This window comes from Zootermopsis nevadensis, unplaced genomic scaffold (genome assembly GCF_977971745.1).
Source record: "Zootermopsis nevadensis isolate Lab colony 2312 unplaced genomic scaffold, Znev_1.0 Znev_ptg000022l, whole genome shotgun sequence".
Classification (NCBI taxonomy): domain Eukaryota; kingdom Metazoa; phylum Arthropoda; class Insecta; order Blattodea; family Termopsidae; genus Zootermopsis; species Zootermopsis nevadensis.
In genome coordinates, this window is record NW_028259154.1 from 2,167,821 (window position 1) to 2,190,642 (window position 22,822).

Here is a 22,822-nt window from a genome sequence, read left to right on the forward strand (position 1 = left end):
TGCGTCATCGACACCCTGACCTCTCCTCTCCTCTCCTCTCCTCTCCATGATGCTGACAGTACAAAGTGCGAAGCTACAACTCATTAACCATTGTCTTCAAATTACTGTCCTTACCGTGCTTATTAATAGCAATTAACTCGTGGTCGCTCTGTTAATAAAATCCGGTTCATCACCTTCACAGCCCAAGTTCGATTCTACGAATTAATATCGATTCCATTTTTTTCTAGAGCGATTTCCTTTCAACGACAGTCGTCCTCGGGGGACCTGTTTACCGACGTCCACATCACGACGAAAACTGAGCACGCAGAAACAGAACATTTTTACATCGCCAGATACTTACGTTTGTAAATAGTCACAAATTCGAGAGTTCTACAATATCCCTGAATGTTAAAAATTACGTCTGTCTGTAACCCGCTTAGTACGACGTAAGCCACTGACGATGACGCGTGACGCATTCCCCCAGTCGACCTGTATTGACTGCGATTTTACCAACGCGACGCATAAGTAAGCCGTGTCTTGCACGACGTAAACCGCGTGTTTTCGGCGTCGAGTTCAACATACCTGATTAGTATCTGACACGATTCCCATAATTGTCCTCCTTCACTACATACTTGTCAAAAATTTTAAAATTAAACTATAATATAGACATAAATCTACAAATTATGTCTACCGATGTTCATTCCCGTGTTCACATTCAATTTTATGTCTTCCCTTCGGGTTTTCAGACTCAAAATCCGTATTCACTTGTAATTTCTAAGTCATATCCGATTTTTACCACGATTAATATTTTATTTCGGGACAATCTGCAAGTCCGCGGTTCAACTACCGACAGCGGCACAATCAAGTTCGGTCCAATTCAATAATATACACAGAAGATACCGTGAATTTTTCCTTCGGGTAAAACCGGCTGGAACGTGATGCTGTCCGCGTATCTCCATCTAGCTAGCTGTTAAAGATGCACGTACCTAAACCTTCAATAACCCATACGCCTTCATGCCGTAGTGCGTAATTAAACACGGACGCAACTTATCTTTAAAAAGAAATTAGTCTATCACGTGTAAGTAATAAGATGAGAAAGAACGAGAAGATGAAGATTTGCAATTCGTTTTCCTTCAAGGATGGAAATAAGGACTTCATTAGATAAAACCTCTCAACTACGGGATACTGGCAAAAACTAAGCTACAAACTACTACGACTACTGCAACATTGAAGAGATAAATTTCACCCACCAGCGATAAACTGGAGGTTTCTCAGATGACGTCGTCGCTGGACATGGCAATCGTCCGTTGTTTCTCGTGTCGTCTGCTACAAGTTCACTCACGTTTCAGAGCTAAGCGCTACCTCCATTCACAAAGCAATGAGCAATTTGAGTTGACGTCTTTTTGGGGGGGGGGAGGCTCTCTATGACTTCTGTATTATTTGATTTATATATAATATGAGCGACGTTCTTTGCAAATGACTTGACAATGCGAGCTTTCATAACTCTGAAAGAACAAGGGAATTAATAGAAAGTGTCGGATGCAAAGTTGTATTTTTGCCACCAAACTCGCTAGATTTAAATCCAATTGAGAACTTTTGGTTTGTCATCAATGCACACTTTAATTTGCTAGTACGCTACTATATAATTAATAATTATAATGTAACAAGTCATGGAAATTTTAGCTGCTGTTAAAATCTGATCTCATTGAAAGTCAACTCATATGCGAAAATTTAAAGACGAAATAGTGACATATGTCGTTCTTCTACCTGTTATAAAGGGAGATGAAAACAGAGGTATACAAGCAAGTGTTACAGTTTTCGATGTTTCTACAATCGGAAAAAATAAAAGTACAAGTTATTTATTTATTTATTTATTAAATAACATCTTGAACATATAACAATCTGAAAACTTCATTTAAAATCTCAGTGTCGGGCGTTTCAATTATTTCGGCTTCAAAAAGCCTGTATTATTTTATTCACACTTAATTTGCATGTGATTTCGTTGTCCACTACGTCTCGTCCCTAATTTCAGTGTGAATCTCCCATCAATCCACACTTTAATGTCCTAGTACCGATGCCTACGATATTACAAAATTTCAATCATTTCTCAATCACTTTCACTGAATGAACTTTGTCTACGTCAGAGGTGGTCAAATTTGGACTGTACGTCTGTCCTGCAATATGATTGTAATCTAAGGGCAAAGCTATGTAAATAAACAACGATAATGTAGTTTTCAGCCCCATGAAATTTTTGCAAATTGAAAATCTTCCCCGCTTTATAGTTTGTGTTAGCAGACGCTTAAGTCACCTCAAAATTACTTAACTTGAAAAGCTAGCCGTTACTCAGATCATCAAAACAGAAAATCCAAACTTTTCAGAATCCGCAAATCTTCTACGTGAATTTCCGAAGCCCACCACTGCAACTTAACGCATGGTCTGTGATTTATTCCTCAACATTTCTAATATTGTGGGCAAACTAACTGCGTCTTTGCTGGATTCCGCTGATATTCCGTTGCAGCGCAGCGGCTGGACTGCAGGGTCGATGATGTTGTTAGTGGTTAAGAATGCATGCAGCTACAACTCTACTCTAACCCGTCCATCCTCTGAGGGTAGGAAGAAGGCGAAAAAGAAGAAAAGAAAGAAGAAAAAGAGTAAATAGAAAGAATCTGGATTCATTTTTCTCAAGGGATGGACACAAGAAAAACATTAATTGGAAATTCACAATTAAGGAAAATTGGAAGGAGTTTAACCCCTGCACCCCAGACGTTAGTCTTGTGTTAATTTAAAATTAAAGTAATTCGTTTCACTCACCAGCAAAGATGGCAGAAACGAAATATGCCGGAGAGATGACCGCCGACACTGGAAACACGACAAGAGTGCAGCGTCCGGGTGGAAGCGGCTGCGGAACTCCGGGTTCCCCGGAGCGTGTAGACGCAACCGCGCGGGTGAAAATGCCATGAAGATCCTCCTCTGAGTTTCGGAACCACGAAGATTCACTTGCTAGTGGAAAACCTGCCTTTCCCCTGAAACCAGACAATGTCCCATATAATGACAAGAATTTATATGTAGGGTCTGAAGCTCCATATTATTCATATTAATGGAATATAATTTCTCATTGTACTCACACGAGTCCATTTTCGGCGTCTCGTGTTGAATGGCGTAACAGACTTCACGATTATCCTGACCGCCGCGGAAACCTTAATTAAATGTCACGTGGTTGTTACTGCTGACCTAGAAGCTGACGAAGCATCTCCTTTTTTCAGACCATTTTGAATTGCAAAAAGAGTCAGACCAATGATTTCAAAAGATATGCCGATATTTACGGGCACTGAAATTGAACTGATGGGCAGTATCGGAAGGTAATTGAAAATAGTAGTCCATGAGTTTCGAACTCAGTACTGCCACATCATATCACGCAGCTCCTGTTGGATGATGTAAGTAGCGTCTGGAAGTACCGGATACACCACCTGGCGGTACATGACGGCTGCAGGATACAAGCATATTCTGGAAAACAAGTAAATATATATATATATTATTGTCACTGGTTTTTAAATTCGTGTTAATTTTCCAAAATTCCAGATGCAAATATAAGACAGCTCCCAATATCCCTCAGTAAACATTAGTGTTGGTAGTAATAAATTACTCGATTCTATACTGAAATATCAATCTGGAGTCAAGCACGTTGGCTCTGAGATCTCTGGCACACGATGAGTGCGAGATATTAGAATAATTGAAATATAACAGAAGAATTTGATTTTTTGGACATCCAGAAGTATATAATTCAATTCTTCCAGGATTTGGAATAATCTCCCATATCATCTGCCATGAAAAAGGAAAAAAAAAGCTTTCGGAAACCTAGGAATAATTTTTGCCAGTATATTCTCATAAGTCTTTGAGCTCAAAATTAGCAGCTTTTGGATGCACCAGCTACAAAACCACACGGTCCATGACGGCTACTGTTGAAACCTGCAAGGACATGGACATTAAGATGACCTTGAAAACCATAAAATGAGGATAGACAAATATAAAGAAGTTCGGTTTAATCTACGTGTTACATTTCCAACACCCAAGGAGTTCGACATAACATAAACATAACAGTGTGTTGTTCATTAATATTTACAACTTTTATTTATCAGACTAGAAGACAAAAGATTCTAAATTCATGGTCAACGTTATTTTGATTAGAACATACAAACAGCTTGGTTGAAAGTTATCTCCTAAACACAACACACTCTTTTCTGAAATGCTAGACTAATTATAGAAAAAGCACTCATTAAAAGCAGCTTGGGGGGGGGGGGGATGCGGGTATTATCTGTCCCGACACTACGCCTCGGCCTCGCAAGATAGAAATTTGTGCCTTACATCTTCAATCTGCGCGTAAATTGTGGTGATTGTGATGATTAAGTTTACCGACGTTTAGGAAGTGATATTGCTACCTCCATCATAACAGCGATGATGGTGGGCCCTTGTGATGACGCAACATCACAAAAGACATTCATAAAACATTCTTCGGTTATGATTATTTGCTCCCAAGTGATTTTGGACCTTAAGGGATAACATTTATAAATAACCGTTGCCATGGTAACGCTGCTAAGAGATGATGGGTCTAATCGGATAATTATTATGATTATTATTGTTTACTACTTTACATTTTTGCCGTCATTCTTAGCGGGCAATTTATTAGTCTTAAAATTTTGTCCGTTATACACCATAAAATGGCAGGATTCTTCTAAAAGATGAACTTGAAATTACATTCAATAAAGCGATAGCTGTCTACATTTAATGTGTCTTAAAATATGCTTCAGAATACTAAAAATCACGAGAAAGATCTCTAACGATTGTCTGTCGACGGGGAGAGATTCGAACCCGAAACCTATCGAGTAGGACAACTCAATATTTATTTCTTGTATGTTTACTTACCCAACTCTCCTGATCTGTGGAACTAACCCTGACCGATCATTAAACAGACTACGTGCGCGATGAGGGACCATTACATCAAAGGAAGACAGTGATTTCTATCTACACCAAGACATTCGAACAGCACCAGGTTCTAGCCAGTGTGCTCAACGGTTAAACGGGTACGGGGTTACTGCGACCTGCGGTAAACATCTGACCAGTAACGAAGTATTACGGAACAGAGAATGACGTCCACACGTTCATAATCCCATGCTCTGGCAAAACAGATACGGGTGTAATTTTTCAATATTCGATTTAAAAGAAATTGGATAATAATCATTTTATGCGGAAAAGTTTACAAAGATATAAGAGACTCAAACAAGGAACAGAAATGTGATTAGTCCGTGAAACATTAAACAAGAATAATCTCTTTTAAAATTGACATATTGCAGAGGATATAGAGTCTGGATGTAATGACTCATACAACCCGGATTTAAAGAAATCAGATATTATTCGTTCAAATATCATGTGGAGTAACAAATATTTCCGAGGAACATATTTCTTCCATCCTCAGGGCTAAAGATTGGTGAGCATTAATGTTACATTCTACAACATTAGGTGTAACTGGGAGGATAATATTAAAATTGTTCTTACGGAAATACTTTTCAAGTTTGCGAAATGGATTAATATAGCTCAGGAAAGACACCAGTGACGGGATTTTGTGAACACTACGCTGAACTTTCCATTCAAGGCGGATAATTTGACTAGCTGAGCCTATTGTTAGCTTCTTACTCCCACCTCAGAAATTCGCAAGACTACCTTTGATGGTCATATCGATGGCAAAGCATGTAAAATTAAAAAAAAAAAAGTTGTACGGCATCTGGTGTCATTTCAATAAAATAAATTCTTTCTAAAATAATTAATAATGCCATACACGCATACGATAAAAATATAAAATAAAGTCTCACTGATTATTACAGAAATTTGGACATATAATAATAATAATATTTGCTTTAAAGGGTTATTTTGATCTGGGACCATGCACAGCTACTGTATAACTCACAGTCGAACGCACGTATATGTACGATGGTGTCCGACGCTACCAGAAGCTTGCTGGAATATCGGATGGATACCGGCCTTGCGATACGACCTTAAGGTCAAAACGTGCCCCCCATTTCCAAACAACCATTCGCAGTCAATACTCTTCGTTTCTAACACGTACTACTAACATTACACAGACCGATTTTCGTCAAATTCGATATTAACTGTATGTCACTATCTGTTACCTTCCATTGGTACTATCAGCCATGACCCTCGTTATTAATTTATGTATTAAAAGTACAAATCCACGATTAAGAATATCCATAAATTTAAACTGGCATGCATCTAGGACAAAAAATTCTGAATGTTTTAGGCATTGGACAAGGCAGGTAGCTCCAAAATTGACTTTCGATATTACGCCCGTGCGCACAGACATGTTTAATTTGTTACCATGCACTCGGGCAAACATTACACGGATCCCTAGGGTCAAATCAACAGGTCACGCCGCCATTGTACCAATTCTTTCAAGTACTGCATAAATTTTTGACGGCGTCTCCACGAACAGCGGAGAATTTTATGGAAGTGCATTAAGACGCACTCTTTCAACCAAGGTCAACAGTTTATGACACGAAATAACAGAAAAAGATAATTATTTGTCTGAATTCGATTCTACAAGGAATTTAATCCATGGTTACACGTGATATGAGCAACGCGACAAAGTTGGAGAATGTGTAATATTCCTAAGAATTCCATTCACGCAGTGCATTTATTGAGACTATCTGCTGGTTTCTTCCAGCTTAAAACATGTTTTCAAACACGGCAGCAATTTCTTTCTCGTACTGAACACGTACACGTGTTCAACTTATCAAATGGGACACATGCTGGAAACAGCGACTTCTTCAAGTTTTGTTATTATTCTCGAGACAATGTTCAATGGCGCAACAAATATTCGAGCTGAGGAACGACTGGATTTTAGAGCAACACACACCTGAACGCGGTCCTAAATTCGTCAGAATCTGTCGAGAATCGATGAACCAATTTACTGTAACCTGAGTGTCAACCCATCCTAATCTTCGGAACTTATTAAAAACACAGATAGACAGAGAGAGAGAGAGAGAGAGATGCTTCAACTAAGTTAACAGTCCTATAATATTTCTTGATGATTTAGACAGGCGTAATACTTCGTTTCTCACTCTGTAAGACAATCCGAACTTGAAAACACTTAGGGAAAGAGATTGAAGATTATTTACAAGCGAGTGGGGCGAAGTAATACTGATAAAGAAAAAGGCATGTAAACGGTACATTAAGCCTTCAACAGAGAATGCTAAATACCAATTAGTTCAATTCTGAAAGTTTACTTCAACGTATGTACCAAGTGTTTTAATTATGATGCCTTTTATATTTATGGATTTTCTATGATTCTCGCTATAAACAGCGATCATTTCCTTAAACAGCGTTAACCAGTTGATTTTCGTAATGGTGAAGAGTTGTGTTTTCTTCGCGGTACGGACTGGATTCTTAAATATAATTCAGACGACCTACGGCTTCATGGGGTTAATGATGCTTATTTTTACATTTCAAAGAGCACACAAAAAGTTAAGTTATGAACCCTCTTAGGAAGGGAATGAATTATTTCGGAAGATTTAGTAGCGGTGAGACTTAATATTAAACTGTGTTTTTGTATAAAGAGTATCTAGAGATGTGAATCAGACTGCAGTGACTCACGATAGACTCAAATTTCGGTGTTCTTGCAGTTGTAAACCTTCAGTTTCCATAACAGAGGAATTTCATTGATTAGGAAAATAGATCAGGTACTCAATTTGACGATATTTTGTATTACTATACACAGAATAAACTGAAAGTCGACAAAACTGCAATTTTTATTAGCGAAGAGTAATTATAACTGTTATAAATCACGCCTTCATAGTTTTGTGACTCGAGATACTGTAAACTGGTGCAGCTTTAATTCAATATATATCTCTACTGTGTTGCTACAAGTGGACTTGAATATCAACGCACTTCCTCTTGGTCTACGCTCCTGTATTCCATCACCATCCTTCGGGATACAACGCAGAACGACACTTCGTTCTGATGACTGCCTCAATCAAGCAAAGGATGTTGAAAATGTTTCTCCATATTTTGGGAACCTCTGCTCTATACAGCACTACATTCTAGCAGCTCTGTCTAATTCCATCACCGCGTAAAGAACGCCTACTCAGTCGCGTCCCTGGCAGACGGCTAATCCAAATCAATACAGACTCCGTACGCAATACTCGGTCCACCTAACACCAACAGCATTTCCTTACGAAATTTATCCAACAGAAATGAAGTAAGGACGACCAGTCAGTTTTTAAAATTTCTGTGTCTATACACGAAGAGAAAGGCTTTGACCAGTTAAACGACTGTCAGCTACACGATGACTGCCGTACATGTTTACATCAAGAGAGACGCAAGAAACTGGTCTCATACCGCAAGTGTGCGTGTCCATTTGTCTGCATTTTCTCCTTTTCCAATCTTTCCCATCAACAATTCTCAAACGATCTGTAACTTTTCCATTCTGTTTCCAACTCATAAAAGAACTCGATTCCTTACCGTACGTAGAGGGTTTCAAACATTCTTTGATTTTGGCGATATCGGTACCTTCGCGAAATCCCATCCACGCAGACCAGGCTTTACTCAGACACTACATTACCGTCGAGACATACTAATTTCTAATTTCCCACAGAACACTATCTACGAAAGTCATTATAATTTTTAATCGACCTCGAAATAATACATCACCGTACTCACCCGAGTCCATCGCTCGCTGGTGCCTCATCGTTTCAGACGTCTCGAGCCAGACGACGTCACAGAGCAGCGTCCAGGAGCGAGACGTGGAAAAATCTTCTGGTTCAGAGGTTCACGACGGCGATGAAGAATGATGATATCATAATCACCGTGAATGTGAAGAGGGCTCCGCCAATCACCTCAAAGCAGACATAATGACAAGAATTTATAATTACGTCGCTTCTGTACGTACGCTCTGGAACTCGATCAGTGGGCATTATCTGACAATTTCTCATTGTACTCACCAGAGTCCTTAGTTCGCTGCTGCTGTAATATAATTTTCGGGTTGTCGTGTTAGCGACCTCACGATGTAAGCGGCCGTCATCCTCACCGCTCCGTAAACCTCAAGTCTTGAACGAGTGTCACGTGGTTGTTACCACTGACCTAGAAGGAGACGGAATGCGTGGGCAGTATCACAGAACAATCAAAACGTAAAATAGAATAATATCTCAGAATACTTAGTTCAGTGTTGCAACGTCATTTCGGCCATCTTGTCTTGTGTGACGCAGGCCAAGTCACGTTGTATCGGGAACAGCACGCAATATAAGTTTTTCTCTCAACGTACTTTCAGAACTCTCTACTTCAGAGGACGGAATATTTCATGCAACTCACCTTGAATGACTTAAGTAGGCTCGCGTTGTACAGGACGTAGCACCCGAGGACACAAAACAGGACACATGTACTCTCGCATGTGCGTTGTCACAGTCCTAGAGAAAAATATATAGACGATCTTATATCACTCCACTTTCTCCATGGAAAAGCGACGTAATTCACCTGTAAAGCCGCCAGACAGAAATGCCGATAAGTCAGGGTCGTTATCTATCCGACCAGGTTAAATCTGTATTCATTATGATAAGGTCAAATCCAGGAGTCAATTATAATCAATATTACAATTTTCATCGATTTGTGCTTACATTACACGTACAGTGAATGGCAAAAGAGGTGGAAATCCACACAATAAGAATTTATTATTATTTTCGCTTCAGATTCCAGGATTACATTTTCAATGGTGCAAGGGTTAATAAAATCTAACTCAAAGACGTTTGTAATTTCTAGAGAAAATCGGTTAGTATTTTCACTATCACGAATTCGCCTGCATTCTTTGGAGCCTCGTACTACCACCACGAAAGCTTCAACAACTCTTTGGCTGTCGAATAGATCGAGAATTCAACCAAACACAAGCTGAGACGTAATATCAAAATGGCCGACTGAAGCCCCAACTTACGTAAAGACTGTGTACATCCGCGCTGTACCGGAGCAGGAGAGAGACAACCGGAAAAAACTCAACTTGTTCGGAGAAAACAAGTTTCGCGGAGCATGCTGGGAAAGGCAAAGATAAAAAACTCATCCACCGCGTGTCGGCAGAGATGACTAAGGGGCAGATAAAATTATACGTCCAGTAATAAAACACTAAAAGCGAAAATACTACGAGCAGCGAAAATTCAATGATTTAATAGAATGAAACCAAATCGCGGGACGGAGGGTGAGCCTCAGACTGTAAATGGTCGTAGAGAATAAAACAAGGCTCGAAAAACGTAAAATAAACGGCAGCGTCCTCTGTGCGGGAACATCGGGACCCACCAAAAGCGCCGTCCCCCACAGAGGGCGCAAGTTATTATTTTGCTTTAAGAGGTTTGTTTTAAGTTCCTATGACCACTTAGCGGCTGGGGTTGAGCCCCCCTGTTGGTATTATTCCATATCAATTACCGCGCTTTCGTTGCTGGTACTATTTTCGAATTTTGAGTGGTCCTCTCATTATACCTAATCTTACTATGCTCTTGCTATATCCCCTAGACAAGATCTGTTGCCAGGTCGGTTAGTCGAAAGACTTGGACGACTCGCCTCGCCCACAAGGTTCTGTTTTCCGTAGCGTGCGAGCGCAAAGCCAACGAGTTGGACTCGTCCGACTCGGGCGGTTCGTTGGAACCCGCCACGAGGCGCCCGGCACCCAGGCCATTGTCCGGAGCCGGGTCCGCGCCACTGCTCGCTCAAGAAACGGCCTGGGCATCCACCTCCCTTCGGGGGGGGTTAGGGCGCGGGGGGGGGGTTAGGGCGCGGGGGGGGTTAGGGCGCGGGGGGGGGTTAGGGCGCGGGGGGGGGGTTAGGGCGTGGGGGGGTGTTAGGGCGCGGGGGTGGCGGCCCCGAGTTTAGAATTCTGGTTGTGGATCCTATGTGGTATAATATGGGGATTTTTGGTGGGGAATCCTGCGGGATCGTGGGTAATATTATGTGGTGAATCCCTGGGAATCCTGGGTTGCGATCGTGGGAAATTCTGTTGGAAATGTTTGGTGGCAGATTCTGCTAGATCTAGGTAGGGAATCCTTGGTGGGGATCCTAGGAAATCTGTGGGGAATACTAGGATGGTTATGGGGAGTCCTGGTAAATCCGAGGAATCCTGGAGGGGGTTATAGGGGTTTCTAGAGGTGATTGTCTTCGGGGATCCTGCCGTGGTCCTAGAGGGCAGTGTCCCTGGGGTTCATCAGGGAATCCTTGGGTCCTAGGGGATGCTGTGGTTCCTGGGATATAGTGATGCTGAAGGGATCCTGAGGGGATGGTCCCGGGGGGGGCGATCTTGGGTAGGGGTGATCATGAGGGTTGGCCCAAAGAAGGGGATAGCCCTGGGAAGGGGTGCGACTGGGGTAGTGGCCCTAGGGTGGCTGGCTAGCAGAAATATTGGTGAGAAGATATAACCTTGAGATTTTTTAAGACCAGTATCTACGAAACTATTGGGCCGAATTTGTCGTGGCTTCCTTGACCTATACGTGACCTCATTTTGACATGAGTATGGTCAATCAGGTATTTACCGTTTGGCATAAATACGTATGACCTTGAGAATTTTAAAGACCTCTATCTGGCAAACTATTGGGGCGATCTTGTCTTGACTTTGTCATGACCTTGACCTAACAGTGACATCAATGTTACAAGAGAATAATCACTCTGATAACTGATGAAGATGTGAGGGCGAAATAATGTACAACAGTGGTCCCCAACGCGGTGCCCGCGTTGATACGGAAAGAGGTTATACTGAATAATAAAGGCCGTTCAACCATGAACATTATAAAATCAAAGCACAGTTCTCTACGTACTAATGCCCATCTTGACGATTGCGAGCAGCAACATCATCCTACTCTCCCAAATTTGTAAAACTGGCCGCTGAAATGCAGTGTCAAACATCACACTAACTTCCCACTTGAGTAATAATAATTGTACTTATAAAAGTACGTATCTTTGATTGCGTGGTTTCTTGTATCAGTAAACGTCGTGTTGTTTTGTGTATTATTTGGTGTCCGTATCTTATTTGTCCAGAGAAAGGAAAAAAAAGGTTGGGGACCACTGACGTAAGGCAATACATGCCAAACATTATCATCAGTGCTTTTGGTGTAATCACGCACGTCTGCTGATATCGAAGTTTCAACGTTCCTACGTGCGGATATCCGTATATCCCATGTACACACAAGATCGAGATTAAATACATTTCTTTTGTACATTCATGTATGTCTGATGGTTGATATGGGTTGCCATTATCCACACATTGAAGGCAGATTCATATTTATTTATGACGGACTTTGCTCGATTGTCTTAACTACCACGCACCGTGTAACATAGCCGCAGAGCTCGACCGTCCATGTACGACGCAGTGCGAAGAATGAAACAATAAGAGAAAGGGGAGGGGGGAACTCCAAATTAAAATATAAATAAACATCACGTACAAGCAGCTTACCGTGTCTCGTTTGTGTGCGGTGTGTGGTAGTTGGCTGCCTGTGTTCTCAGTCAAAGTCACACGGTGCGTGATATCTGACTGGCTAACTTCTTCGGTGCGTGCTACTTTCCGCGTTGCCTGACAGCACAAGTCCCTCGGCGATCCCGACTACATAAGAATAAAATTAAGAATATATATACGCATGTGTATATAAATATGCATATATATTTTTGAGAGAATAAGAAATTTTGGTAGAATCAAAAAAGAGTAAAAACATAATATAATAAGAAATCACATAAAGTACGTCGCCGTGGCTTTTGTGTGTGCGCGCGAGTGCGGTGCATGCTACTTGGTCGGTCGAGTTCCGAGTCAATGTCCGGCGGTGCGTCGTAGTTTTCTGTTTCGCTTGGCACCACAAACCCCTCGGCGATACCGACTTGGTAAGAATAAAAAATAACAATATATATGCATACATACATACATTTTTATGTACGTATTTATATATTTTTTTTTAAATAAGTGTTAGTGAGCTGTCACGGGGAGGCTGCCCGTGCCTCTGGCGGCAGCCGAGGAGCCGACTGCCGGTGACTGCCGGCCTGCGGACCCCGACGACCGGCGATTGCTGATTTACGGGTGGCTCAGAACGCAGTGCCGCGAGCGAGGCAGGCCTCGAAGAGGGGACAGATACAATGGTCGGCCGGTCGCCGGGAACTCTTTCGCGGGAACGGCCCCATGGCCAGCCCGGACGAGACCGTGAGAAGCAGAGATTGGGTGCTGCACAGACGGAGTCTCGCATGGACTGGGTGTCATTCAACGTTTCTGGTAGGTATAGAATGGGAAAAATTTCGACATTTTCATAAATTTTCATAATTTTTTTGAAAAAACTAAAATTGCTGGAAATTGTCAAAAAAAAAAACACAAAACCCAAAATTTTTTTAAGTTTACATTTTTCAAATACTTTAAGCTTTCTGCGTCCTTTCAAAGTAAAAAACTATATTGAGGAGACTTTATGGCCTTACAATTTAATGACATTGCACATTAAACAACAAAGGTCCTAATACAGATCCTTGAAAGTTACCAGACAATAAATCAAAAGGAAATGACAAAACTACAGAATAACGTACTTGCGAATGTCTGCTGGTTAGGTAACTAAGAAATCAATCATATAACCAGCAGACAGTTCATAGTCACCAAGTTTGTGCAAACGTAAGACATGCGAAACAACACTGATAAATGTTTTAATATTTTCCGTCAAATCACAATTTTTAATAAGATGATAAAATATAAAATATTTAAAATATCATTTCACGTTCCGCGTCGAATGATCGATTTACAAATTGGAACGTCTCTTACGACATGTTTCGGTTATATTTAACTGTCTTCAGGTATAAATTAGATTGGTAAATTTAAAACTCGAATTACAATCCTTTACAATGTTATGCAGTTTATTGAAGATGTTCTTATCAGAATTACTCTTATATATTAGAACGAAGGTATTGTTTTTTTATATGGCGTGGTTCATCTGATGTTCATTATTAGTCTGTAAAGCAATGATTTAAAGAAAACATTAATAAATATGGAGTAATATAGAAAACAAAATGATAAAATCAACATAAAAGGCATCAGCTTGAGACTGGGAACAAGCTAAAGGGGAAAATAAATCCAAAAACGTAACCAGATTAGAAGTGGTGGATTTGGATTTACTAAAACCATGTTGACAAGGGATTTATTTAGAATTAAAATAATAAGAAACATGGTATGTACAATAATTTCAAATACTTTGGAAACATTATTAATTATGGTAGTAGGTCTATAGTTTATAACAGAAGCAGTTTTGTCTTCTTTTTTGAAAACTGGAACAATAGCTGCTTGTTTCCACAAAGTGGGAAATTGTTGCTGAGAGAAGCTAAAATTCAAAATAAATTTAAAAATAGTAGCAAGGATTTCAGAACCCTTAATAATAACACTTGGTATACCATCAAGTGCAACATCAATGTCCGAGGCAGAAAATAAAGGTAACACATCCAAACTGAAGGGGAAAGTCGGGGTGTGGCTGTGTCAGGGACACGCCCATGGGTTTTCACATGAATATGTCTGCGTTTGCGGGTAATATTTTCTTTGCGATATGGGAATGAAATAAAAGTAACGAAATGGATATATGGCTTTTATTTAGCACAACAAATATACAGAGTCTTAGCTAGTAATCGATGGCAATCATTTTCTATCGATCATTTTGTGATAAACCACCTGAGATATTAATTCAGTGAGCAAGTAGCCACCTACAGATGCACCCTAGTCAAACAATATCTATGTCACTGAAGTGGTAGCTAGCTAAGAACACAGACAAGCCAAATCAACTCATCCACATGAGAAAGTATCCTGCTTTGGACGCAACCAAACCCAACAAACCTAAGTTACTAAGGACGTATGCTGTTACGGACACAGCCTAGCCCAACCAACCTGAAGCGGATTAGACGAACGAATGAAGAGAACTGTGGACGCAGCCTAGCCCGACTAAATAAAGCGTATGCAGTAGTATCCCGTTTCGGACGCAGCCATCTCCCGGTAATCTACACACACAATCTTGTAGCCTGTTTCGTACGCGGTTTACGGAAAATAACTCTGCTTCGAGCAAAGCCTTGCCTAACCAACATATGTTCGTAGTGAGGTCGGTGAATGGTGGTGACCTGTGTAGTATGTGTAAGAAGCCTCCTGAGCATACAGCACAGCCAAACTAAATTATGCCCATAACAGAGCAGATCGCTGCAGAAAAAATTGATAGGAAGTGTCGGACACTGCCGCAGTTATTTTCGTGAAAACGTCAATCGTGTATATTGAAATTAAACAAAATTTTTGTTTTGAATCGTTTAATTCATTTGCAACTTACATTTATTGAATACAGGGTAGTGGTATGAGAAGTAGGATACATATGGCTTTGAAATTATTTGAATACCTCTTGCAAATGTCAAATCTATACAAGTTTTCCCTTGCGTGGTTGGTTTGTCCAAATCATTCACTTGTTCAAGTTTAAAGAATTTCTGAAGGTACGCACATCAGAGTTCTAAATTTTCGTCACTAGTGTCGAAATCGCCCATCAATACGAGCGGAATGTCACTATTATATTCTAGTTCGAATGTCTCTGCGTATTCACTGTATTGTTTCAATTGGCTTATGATGAGCAGCTTGATGTCATTATAAGAGAGTCCAGATGCTTGCTAATTCTGAACGAAAATATTAGTTCATAATTAATAGTTTAACTTGGGGATATTGCAAACATAATCATTTTTATAAATGATTATTTCTTAATTGGTACACATCCATACTTGACCCAGGCTCGTCAGATGCCGCCTGAGTTGTCCGAGCGCGCTTACGTTGCCTATATTCGCGGCAGTACTGCGCATTGGTTTTGGGTCCGGGCCCGGGGTTTTCGGTGTCATTCTCTTTGGAATTTTGTGCTCTACGCATTCGTGCCCGATTTTTGTAATTCTGGTTTTACTTTGCCCTCATATATCCCGACATTTTAACAGACAGACTTAACTCTATCACATGACAAGCTCATCTAATACATCATATTGCTCATGTACTTACACAATGCACGTCAAGTTGAGACAGATAAATCTGTAGCAGACAGGAGTGCACTTCGTGATCACAGCCAATTTCCTGTTGCGATACCAAGTTCCCCACCCCCTCGACACAAATGCATAAACAAACAGCATTCTGATTAAACATGTACTTTGGTTCTGGGGGGCACACCACTCAGGCACCATTGCTAAACTAGCATTACTTCACGTTCCAAGGCAAACATATTTAAATTCCTCAAGTAACTGTACAACGCACCAAACCCGCAAATAATACACACTACTGAGTACATAAATGTCACTTATCAATGGCGTTCATTTATTCGATTCCAACCGACTAACGAGAACACCCCATAATTTCCAGGCTCTTATTCCGTAACCTAATAACAGCCCACAAATATCACTGTTTGCACACAGAAACTTACGGCAATGATTCTTGCATTATGGCATTTTAAAACTGAATATTTGCAATTATGAACTCAAATAAATGTAGCAAGCAAACATCTTCCACAGCAAAACACTAACAACTCGCTGCACATAAACTACTTATGCCAGTCATGCCACACCTCCATGACTCCAAAGACTAAATCCACGCAACAAATCTTACCAACTTATGTCTTTCTCGCTCTCTCTCTCTCTGCGAACTTGGCCATAACGAATTCTAGCAGCGAACCCAATAAACTACGTATTGCATCGACATAAATCATCGAACCAGAATCCCAATCTACCACACGCCTTGTAGCCGAAGAGGTAACGTACGAGACTCTGGGGGATGACGTCGGCAGTTCGATACCCAGCGGATTCTTACAGTAGTATTAAGTTATAGAAATAAAACGAGGGCAGAAACGGGTTTGGTATTGCATACTTTACCTTCCTGATTTCTGCTCTCTAAAAAATTACCGAGGGTTTCGTGGGTGCGATATGGGAGCCCAAGATGAGAGGAAGGAGGGGTTATGTAAAAATATATTTATGAGGGAGCAGCCAAGGTGGTCAACCAACACCAAACAGACATATCATTTCATTTCCAGGTCAACAATCTTTAACCAAAACCACGTGTTCAAAGCACTGCAGTCGAAAAAGAAAGAATCCAGCCAAATAAATAAACAAATCTAACTGTCATCTACTGGGCATGAGATTTTTGCAAGCAAATCCAAATTCATAACAAACACCACACCCCAAACTTACAAGTTTTGTAACCTATCCCCTTGCTCAACACAGCAAACTCCATCGCCTGCAACTTATTCAGCGCCTCCTGTACTGTTCTCACGCTCGCCAACAAAAACGATCTATGAACGTACACGGGATAATGGGCTGTCAACGCCTCTATTAAGTCTGCCTCAGACAACGCCGGCGATAGATTCTTTGCTAATAAGGCATATCTCAAGAAGTGTTCCGACATGCTTTCTTTGTTCTTGTCAAACTTGGCGCGGTCGCTTGTATCTGCTAATTCCACAACAATTGGGTTATGGCGACCTTGAACGGCTCATAACTCTTCAAATCTTTGTGTATCGCCGTGCACCATTGTTTAGCATAGCCATCCGTTTCTGACTTAAAAGCAATCGGGAGCCAAACCGAATCTGTTTAGAATGGTCGCTGTAAGTTGGAAGCACAAGATCTAACAAGTGCGCACCATGACACTGCAACGGGCCTTGCTTAACCAATCCCTGCGTAATAGTTGTGTTGTTGCTGCTACAATCTACAGGTCCATCCGACAACACTGGCAGATTTGTACTTATTCTAACTTCACGTTCACTCTGCAGATGTTCGGATTCATGGCGGCAAACAGGCGTTACTGATTGGGTTGAGGTCCCGGGAACTAAACCATCTAAATTGTCACCAGAGGGCCTGTCTTTCTCATTGGTAGTTGGCTGGTCAAAAAGTCTACGAGCACCTGATAATTTCTCCTCCATTTTGCCTAATCTAGACATTACTTCCTCTATCTTGGATTGACTATCCTTCTCCACAGCATCCACACGATCTCGCAGTCTACGTAATTTAACCTCATTTCCTTTCTAAAATTTTGCAAATCCTGCCAAAAAGTTTCTAACTCACTGTCTACATCTTGCCTATGGTCGACTATTTTTTTGTTCATTTGTGCATTAATTCGCTTTGCTTCCGCAATGATCTCTCGCATCTGCTCATTCACACTGGCAAACTGTTGTTTAACTTTCTCGTTTACAAGTTTAATTTCACGTCGGGTACCTTCTCTAAGACTCACCATTTCTCTGGATAATATGTCTGCAGTTGATTCTATACGATTTAAAATACCCTCATTCGTATCTCTGTCCTCCTGCTGATTCTCTCCCTCTCCTTTCTATCTTCTAGCAAAGCGTCCCAAATTGCAGCTAGCAAGTCTGCTTGTGATTTTGGCATTTCGTTATCATCGTTCTTTCCACTTTCGGTGACTATCCCCCTTACTACAGCATGCTCTCCCCCGGCCAAAGATGCCATCGGCTCCCGGAGTGGGCCTTCTACGTCTGCCGACACATGTGGTCCCTGCGGTTCCCCTGTTCCATAGGTTTCACTGTCATACAAAGGTTGCCCACACGGTAACTCAGAATCTGAACTGTCGTCTATTTCTACTCTCGCATCTTCACACATAACTTTCTTGCTTCTCAGCTGCTTAGCTGCCATTTAAAAACATTTACTACTTTTCAGGACAAAAGGTCTTCAATACTTTCTTCTTCTTTCCATAATGGCATTATAATTCAGAAAAGAAATAAATTAAATAATTTCCTCAATTTTTCATTACAAGATTAACAGCAAATAGGTAACAAATTAAACGTAGAAAGTGCCTGACAGCCTGATTACTCACAGAAGCTACTGACACCATATCTACTATCAAATGGATGAACTTGCCTGTGACTGCCATCTGGTGAGTGGCTCTCGCTTGCTTGTCCTGCAATCTGTACGGAATCCCATGGACTGCGGAGATCTCCACATGTGGATCATCAAAACTGCAACAGCGAATCACAATGAGTAAAGATAATTACACTCACATCCTAATGTTCAATGGTCACAACAGTGGCCAATGCAGTAGCTGCTTCCTAAATCAGCAACTGATGTAAGAGGCACAGAGCAAATGGGAAATCTGGTTTTATGATATGACAAAGAAATACATTACTTGTAGAAGCCTCCTGGTACTGGCAGGATACTAAACACAAACTAATTGTGATACAGCCTCTAACGGGCTCACTGTACCAGTAAATAATGAGCTCTGGGTGCTCAGAGAAAAATCTATATCAGTGCCTCATAGACTGCCTTGGGACTTGCTTACAATTCTGCGAAGAAAAGCCAGTGATTAACAATCTGTTATGTCATGTTAGTACCATCAGGCTGGAAAAACATCTTTTATTTTGTACACTATTTTAATATCAAGAATGAGGTTAGTTTGACAATATTCTTCTGCCTCCAACTGCTCTTATATACCTTGGACAGGAGAAAAGCTGCTGCACTCTATTCTTGTCATCATTAAAATTCAGGGATGCCACCAAGAAACAGCAAATTATTTCCCAGCACTGACGACGGTAGAACGGATCCGTCGTGCTTGACTTCAGAGCACTAGATGCTGTCTCCACGACCTGGAAAACACAAGCAACAGTTTCAAGTTATAACGAGTGACAACGCAGGCCAGATTCACTGGTAAGGGAAGTAAAATGTTTTAGTTACAGTAACTTTCAAGTACTGCAATTACTGTAATACTCTAAACACCTTTTCTCCACATCAGGGCGCATGTCATATTTATTTCCAGAACCTTTGGGTTTCATGGACACCTAGACTTTTATTTTGCAAGCGGAAACAAGTTTGACAAATCTCAACAACACTGAAATAAAAATTAACTACAAGCATATAATTTTTGTATAATCTATGCTAACCCCAATAAACGTCAAAAAGAAACGTACTATACGCGTATCAAGTTATTTAATGATCTTGCACCAACAATTAAAACTCTAAATGATTTAAAGGTGTTCAAGCGTGCATTGAGAGGTCACCTCTTCACTCACTCTTTCCATTCTGCAGATTATTTCACCTCTGCTGAAATTTCTTCAGTTTTATGTATATCTATAATCTATATTTAAAGTGGTTTTGTATTTTTATTTAAAATTCTGAGGTTTATGTATATTAATTTGTAATTTTTTTAATACCTGTATTGCAGAATCTGAAGGTTATGTACATTCACATGTGAAACATGTCCTTCAATTGTGTCAAAAGTACTGAGGTTTACGTATATTGAATGAAGTCCTGAAGTTTATGTTTACTGTATGAAATGACTTGTTCTGCATCCTTTGGATTAGTCCTAAGAAGGATCTATGGAATGCAAAGAAACTCTACTCTCTAACATACCTGAATAATGCAATTCCTTATCCAAGTCACAAACACTCCAGGTGCTTCGTTCTGTCTCGTTCTTCACATCTCCAACTCCAAAAAAGCTGCTTCCCCATCACGCACACAACTGATCTTCTGAAACACTGATATTCAGACAAATTGGTCTGCCATGTCTTCGTGTGACACCGTGATACCAGTTCACATGAAAGTTGCCATTCAGCACATCCCCTGATCTCAAACTCCTCTTTCAGACAGACAAGGCACTCACACTAAATCTATAACCGTACACCTCCTCGGAAAGCAAGGTTATCGCACGAGGGCCTGAGGTCTTCCATGTGGCATTGTGAGGCATGCTACGAACACCCCATACTTGGTCACTAGGAATCAAAAGTGTGCAACTGTGGTGCGGTGGCCACATAACCAACATTACAACCTGTAACCCTAGCTGCTTACTTCTAGCTTCTTCACTGCGATAAGCTCTTGCACAAATTTAAATCAACAGCTACTGAATTTCCACATGCAAGTCACAAAACCTGAGGCTGCCAACACGTGTCTGTGGGTCATCCCAACCGCATAGCCTGATCAATTGTGTCCATCATGCATAATGGTAATGTCAGCTCCCGGTGCAAAGTCTTGCTACCTTCGTAGTAATGATGGACTCGAAACTGCGTAACGGCTATACTATCCCATATGCTTGCATTCACGCCTACCTGAAACAAAACCAAATACCGAAATAAACATCCGCATTGAGAGACCAGTATTAATTCTTCCTACGAAGGCACTCTACACCTCATTAATAAACAACTGGCCAACTAAACCGACCTTCCATGTAACCAAAATATTTCCCACTTTACGTCCTTCACACAGGGGAAAGATGACACACATCAATTCAAATAACATCAAATTAACTTGGACGACTTCTCAAAATATATATATATATATATATGTGTGTGTGTGTGTGTGAGTAAATCTGCACTAGACTCAGAATGCATCCCACTATCACGCCAACCGCAGAAATCGCCATTTTCCTCATACGCAGGGACGGCAACATCTAAAAAAACAGCGAACACATCGCGTCACCGCTGAACTAGCGATATTCGATGATCGTTACATGCCCACCCTGACGAACTCTTCTACCATCTAACGTCAAAATGGATGAAGTTGATGTCCCAACTCGCACACTCCACTGCACTGCCGATTGAAATGCTGGCTGAAATACCACTCCACAGATCGTAGTGACATCTTCTCACTTAAAATTGGAAGGAACTAAAGAAAAAAATGAAGGTGAAACGAGCCTACCAACTTCGCCTATAAGAAACCAACTACCAAACACTTCCATAACCTATAAAATCTTAAAATAATTTATGAATCCAACCACACCCAATAAACTACAGCTCAATCAACTTAGCACGAAGCACTATGAAACAAGTAACCCACAATTCGCCACTAGATCGCCTACATCCTAGCGCACATTTATCACACAACCTCTCTGTCACCGGATTGTTACTGCACCGAGCAACCTGACACCCTGCTCAGATCGATACCAGAAACAAATCTTGAATACCTGCAGGTCTACCTATAAATCACCCAGTGAAATCGTACACGTCCTTTCCAACAAGAACTTATCCTCGTCACATTTCATGTTGGCAGTCAAGACATCACGCAAATTCAGCAGCGACATTATCCCTGCTCGATAATTTCTTACAACTAAATTTGCGGAAGGTCGGAGACGACTCGCCAGCTGCGTCATTTGAAAAGTCAGACCAACATCACCTATAAGACACCAACTACCAAACATTTCCATAACCTAAATATCTTCCATCATTTATGAAAACAGGTGGTATTTCGTAAACTACAGCTCAATGAACTTAGCACGAAACACTATTAAACGATTATTGCATATGTCCCCACTACACAGCCTCTCTGCCACCAGGTTGTACTTCACGAGCATCTATAACACACCCAATGACCAAGTCCCCCGGTAACCGTACTTAAGAACACGAACTTACCTTCGTCAGACTTCATTTTGGCACATGCAGCAATCAACACTTAATACAAACTTTTTTGGTTTTGTGCGCTTTTCAGACAATTTCCAGTATTTTTTGGTTTTCCGAAAATTTTGAAAATTCTTTCCACCTGATGCCTTGCAGAACCGGTCTCTGTTGGACTGTTTCTGACGTAGTCTCTGACGAACGGTTTCTGTGGTTCACACGGTCTCTGACAATGCCGACTCTGAGAAACCCACGTGCGGCGGACGCCACGTAAGGCCGAGACGGGCAGAGACAAGGTCAGTCACACACCGAGTCCTGCTGAGGCCGGTTGCTGCAGATGCCGAGGCAGTCACCAACCGGATGAGATAGAGGCCGAGAGTTTTGTAAAATTTTGAAAATTTACAAATTTTTCAAAAGATCAAAAAATGCTGGAAATTGTCTGAAAAGTGCACAAAATCAAAAATTTCGATTTTTTTTGAAAAAAT

General features: G+C 40.9%; 1 protein-coding gene across 12 annotated transcripts; it reads right to left on the reverse strand.

Moving 5' to 3' along the window:
- Positions 1 to 3,858: 3,858 nt before the first annotated feature.
- On the reverse strand, positions 3,859 to 22,811 carry LOC147872938 (uncharacterized). Of its 12 annotated transcripts, XM_087353246.1 has the most exons (10): positions 21,169 to 22,341; positions 20,987 to 21,056; positions 20,365 to 20,489; positions 19,450 to 19,601; positions 18,880 to 18,977; positions 12,464 to 12,610; positions 9,355 to 9,449; positions 8,988 to 9,126; positions 8,707 to 8,882; positions 3,859 to 3,945 (listed from the first exon to the last, which is right to left on the reverse strand). In XM_087353246.1, exons 4-8 carry the CDS (start codon positions 19,490 to 19,492, stop codon positions 9,105 to 9,107), a joined length of 405 nt encoding a protein of 134 aa, XP_087209372.1. In that variant the 5' UTR covers positions 19,493 to 19,601; positions 20,365 to 20,489; positions 20,987 to 21,056; positions 21,169 to 22,341; the 3' UTR covers positions 3,859 to 3,945; positions 8,707 to 8,882; positions 8,988 to 9,104. The 12 variants fall into 12 exon arrangements, 8 of the variants coding, with proteins under 8 accessions (XP_087209372.1, XP_087209373.1, XP_087209374.1 ...); XM_087353247.1 differs by lacking the exons at positions 20,987 to 21,056; positions 21,169 to 22,341 and adding an exon at positions 22,356 to 22,811; XM_087353248.1 differs by lacking the exon at positions 20,987 to 21,056.
- Positions 22,812 to 22,822: the final 11 nt, after the last annotated feature.

What these genes read in the sequence shown, in the direction of transcription:
- LOC147872938 (XM_087353247.1), bottom strand. Translation starts at nt 19,492, where the DNA reads ATGATGACAAGAATAGAGTGCAGCAGCTTTTCTCCTGTCCAAG. An exon ending in CAGCTTTTCTCCTGTCCAAG is followed by an intron (nt 18,978 to 19,449) that starts GTATATAAGAGC and finishes TCGCTGTTGCAG; the next exon opens with TTTTGATGATCCACATGTGG. An exon ending in TCACCAGATGGCAGTCACAG is followed by an intron (nt 12,611 to 18,879) that starts GCAAGTTCATCC and finishes ATTCTTATGTAG; the next exon opens with TCGGGATCGCCGAGGGACTT.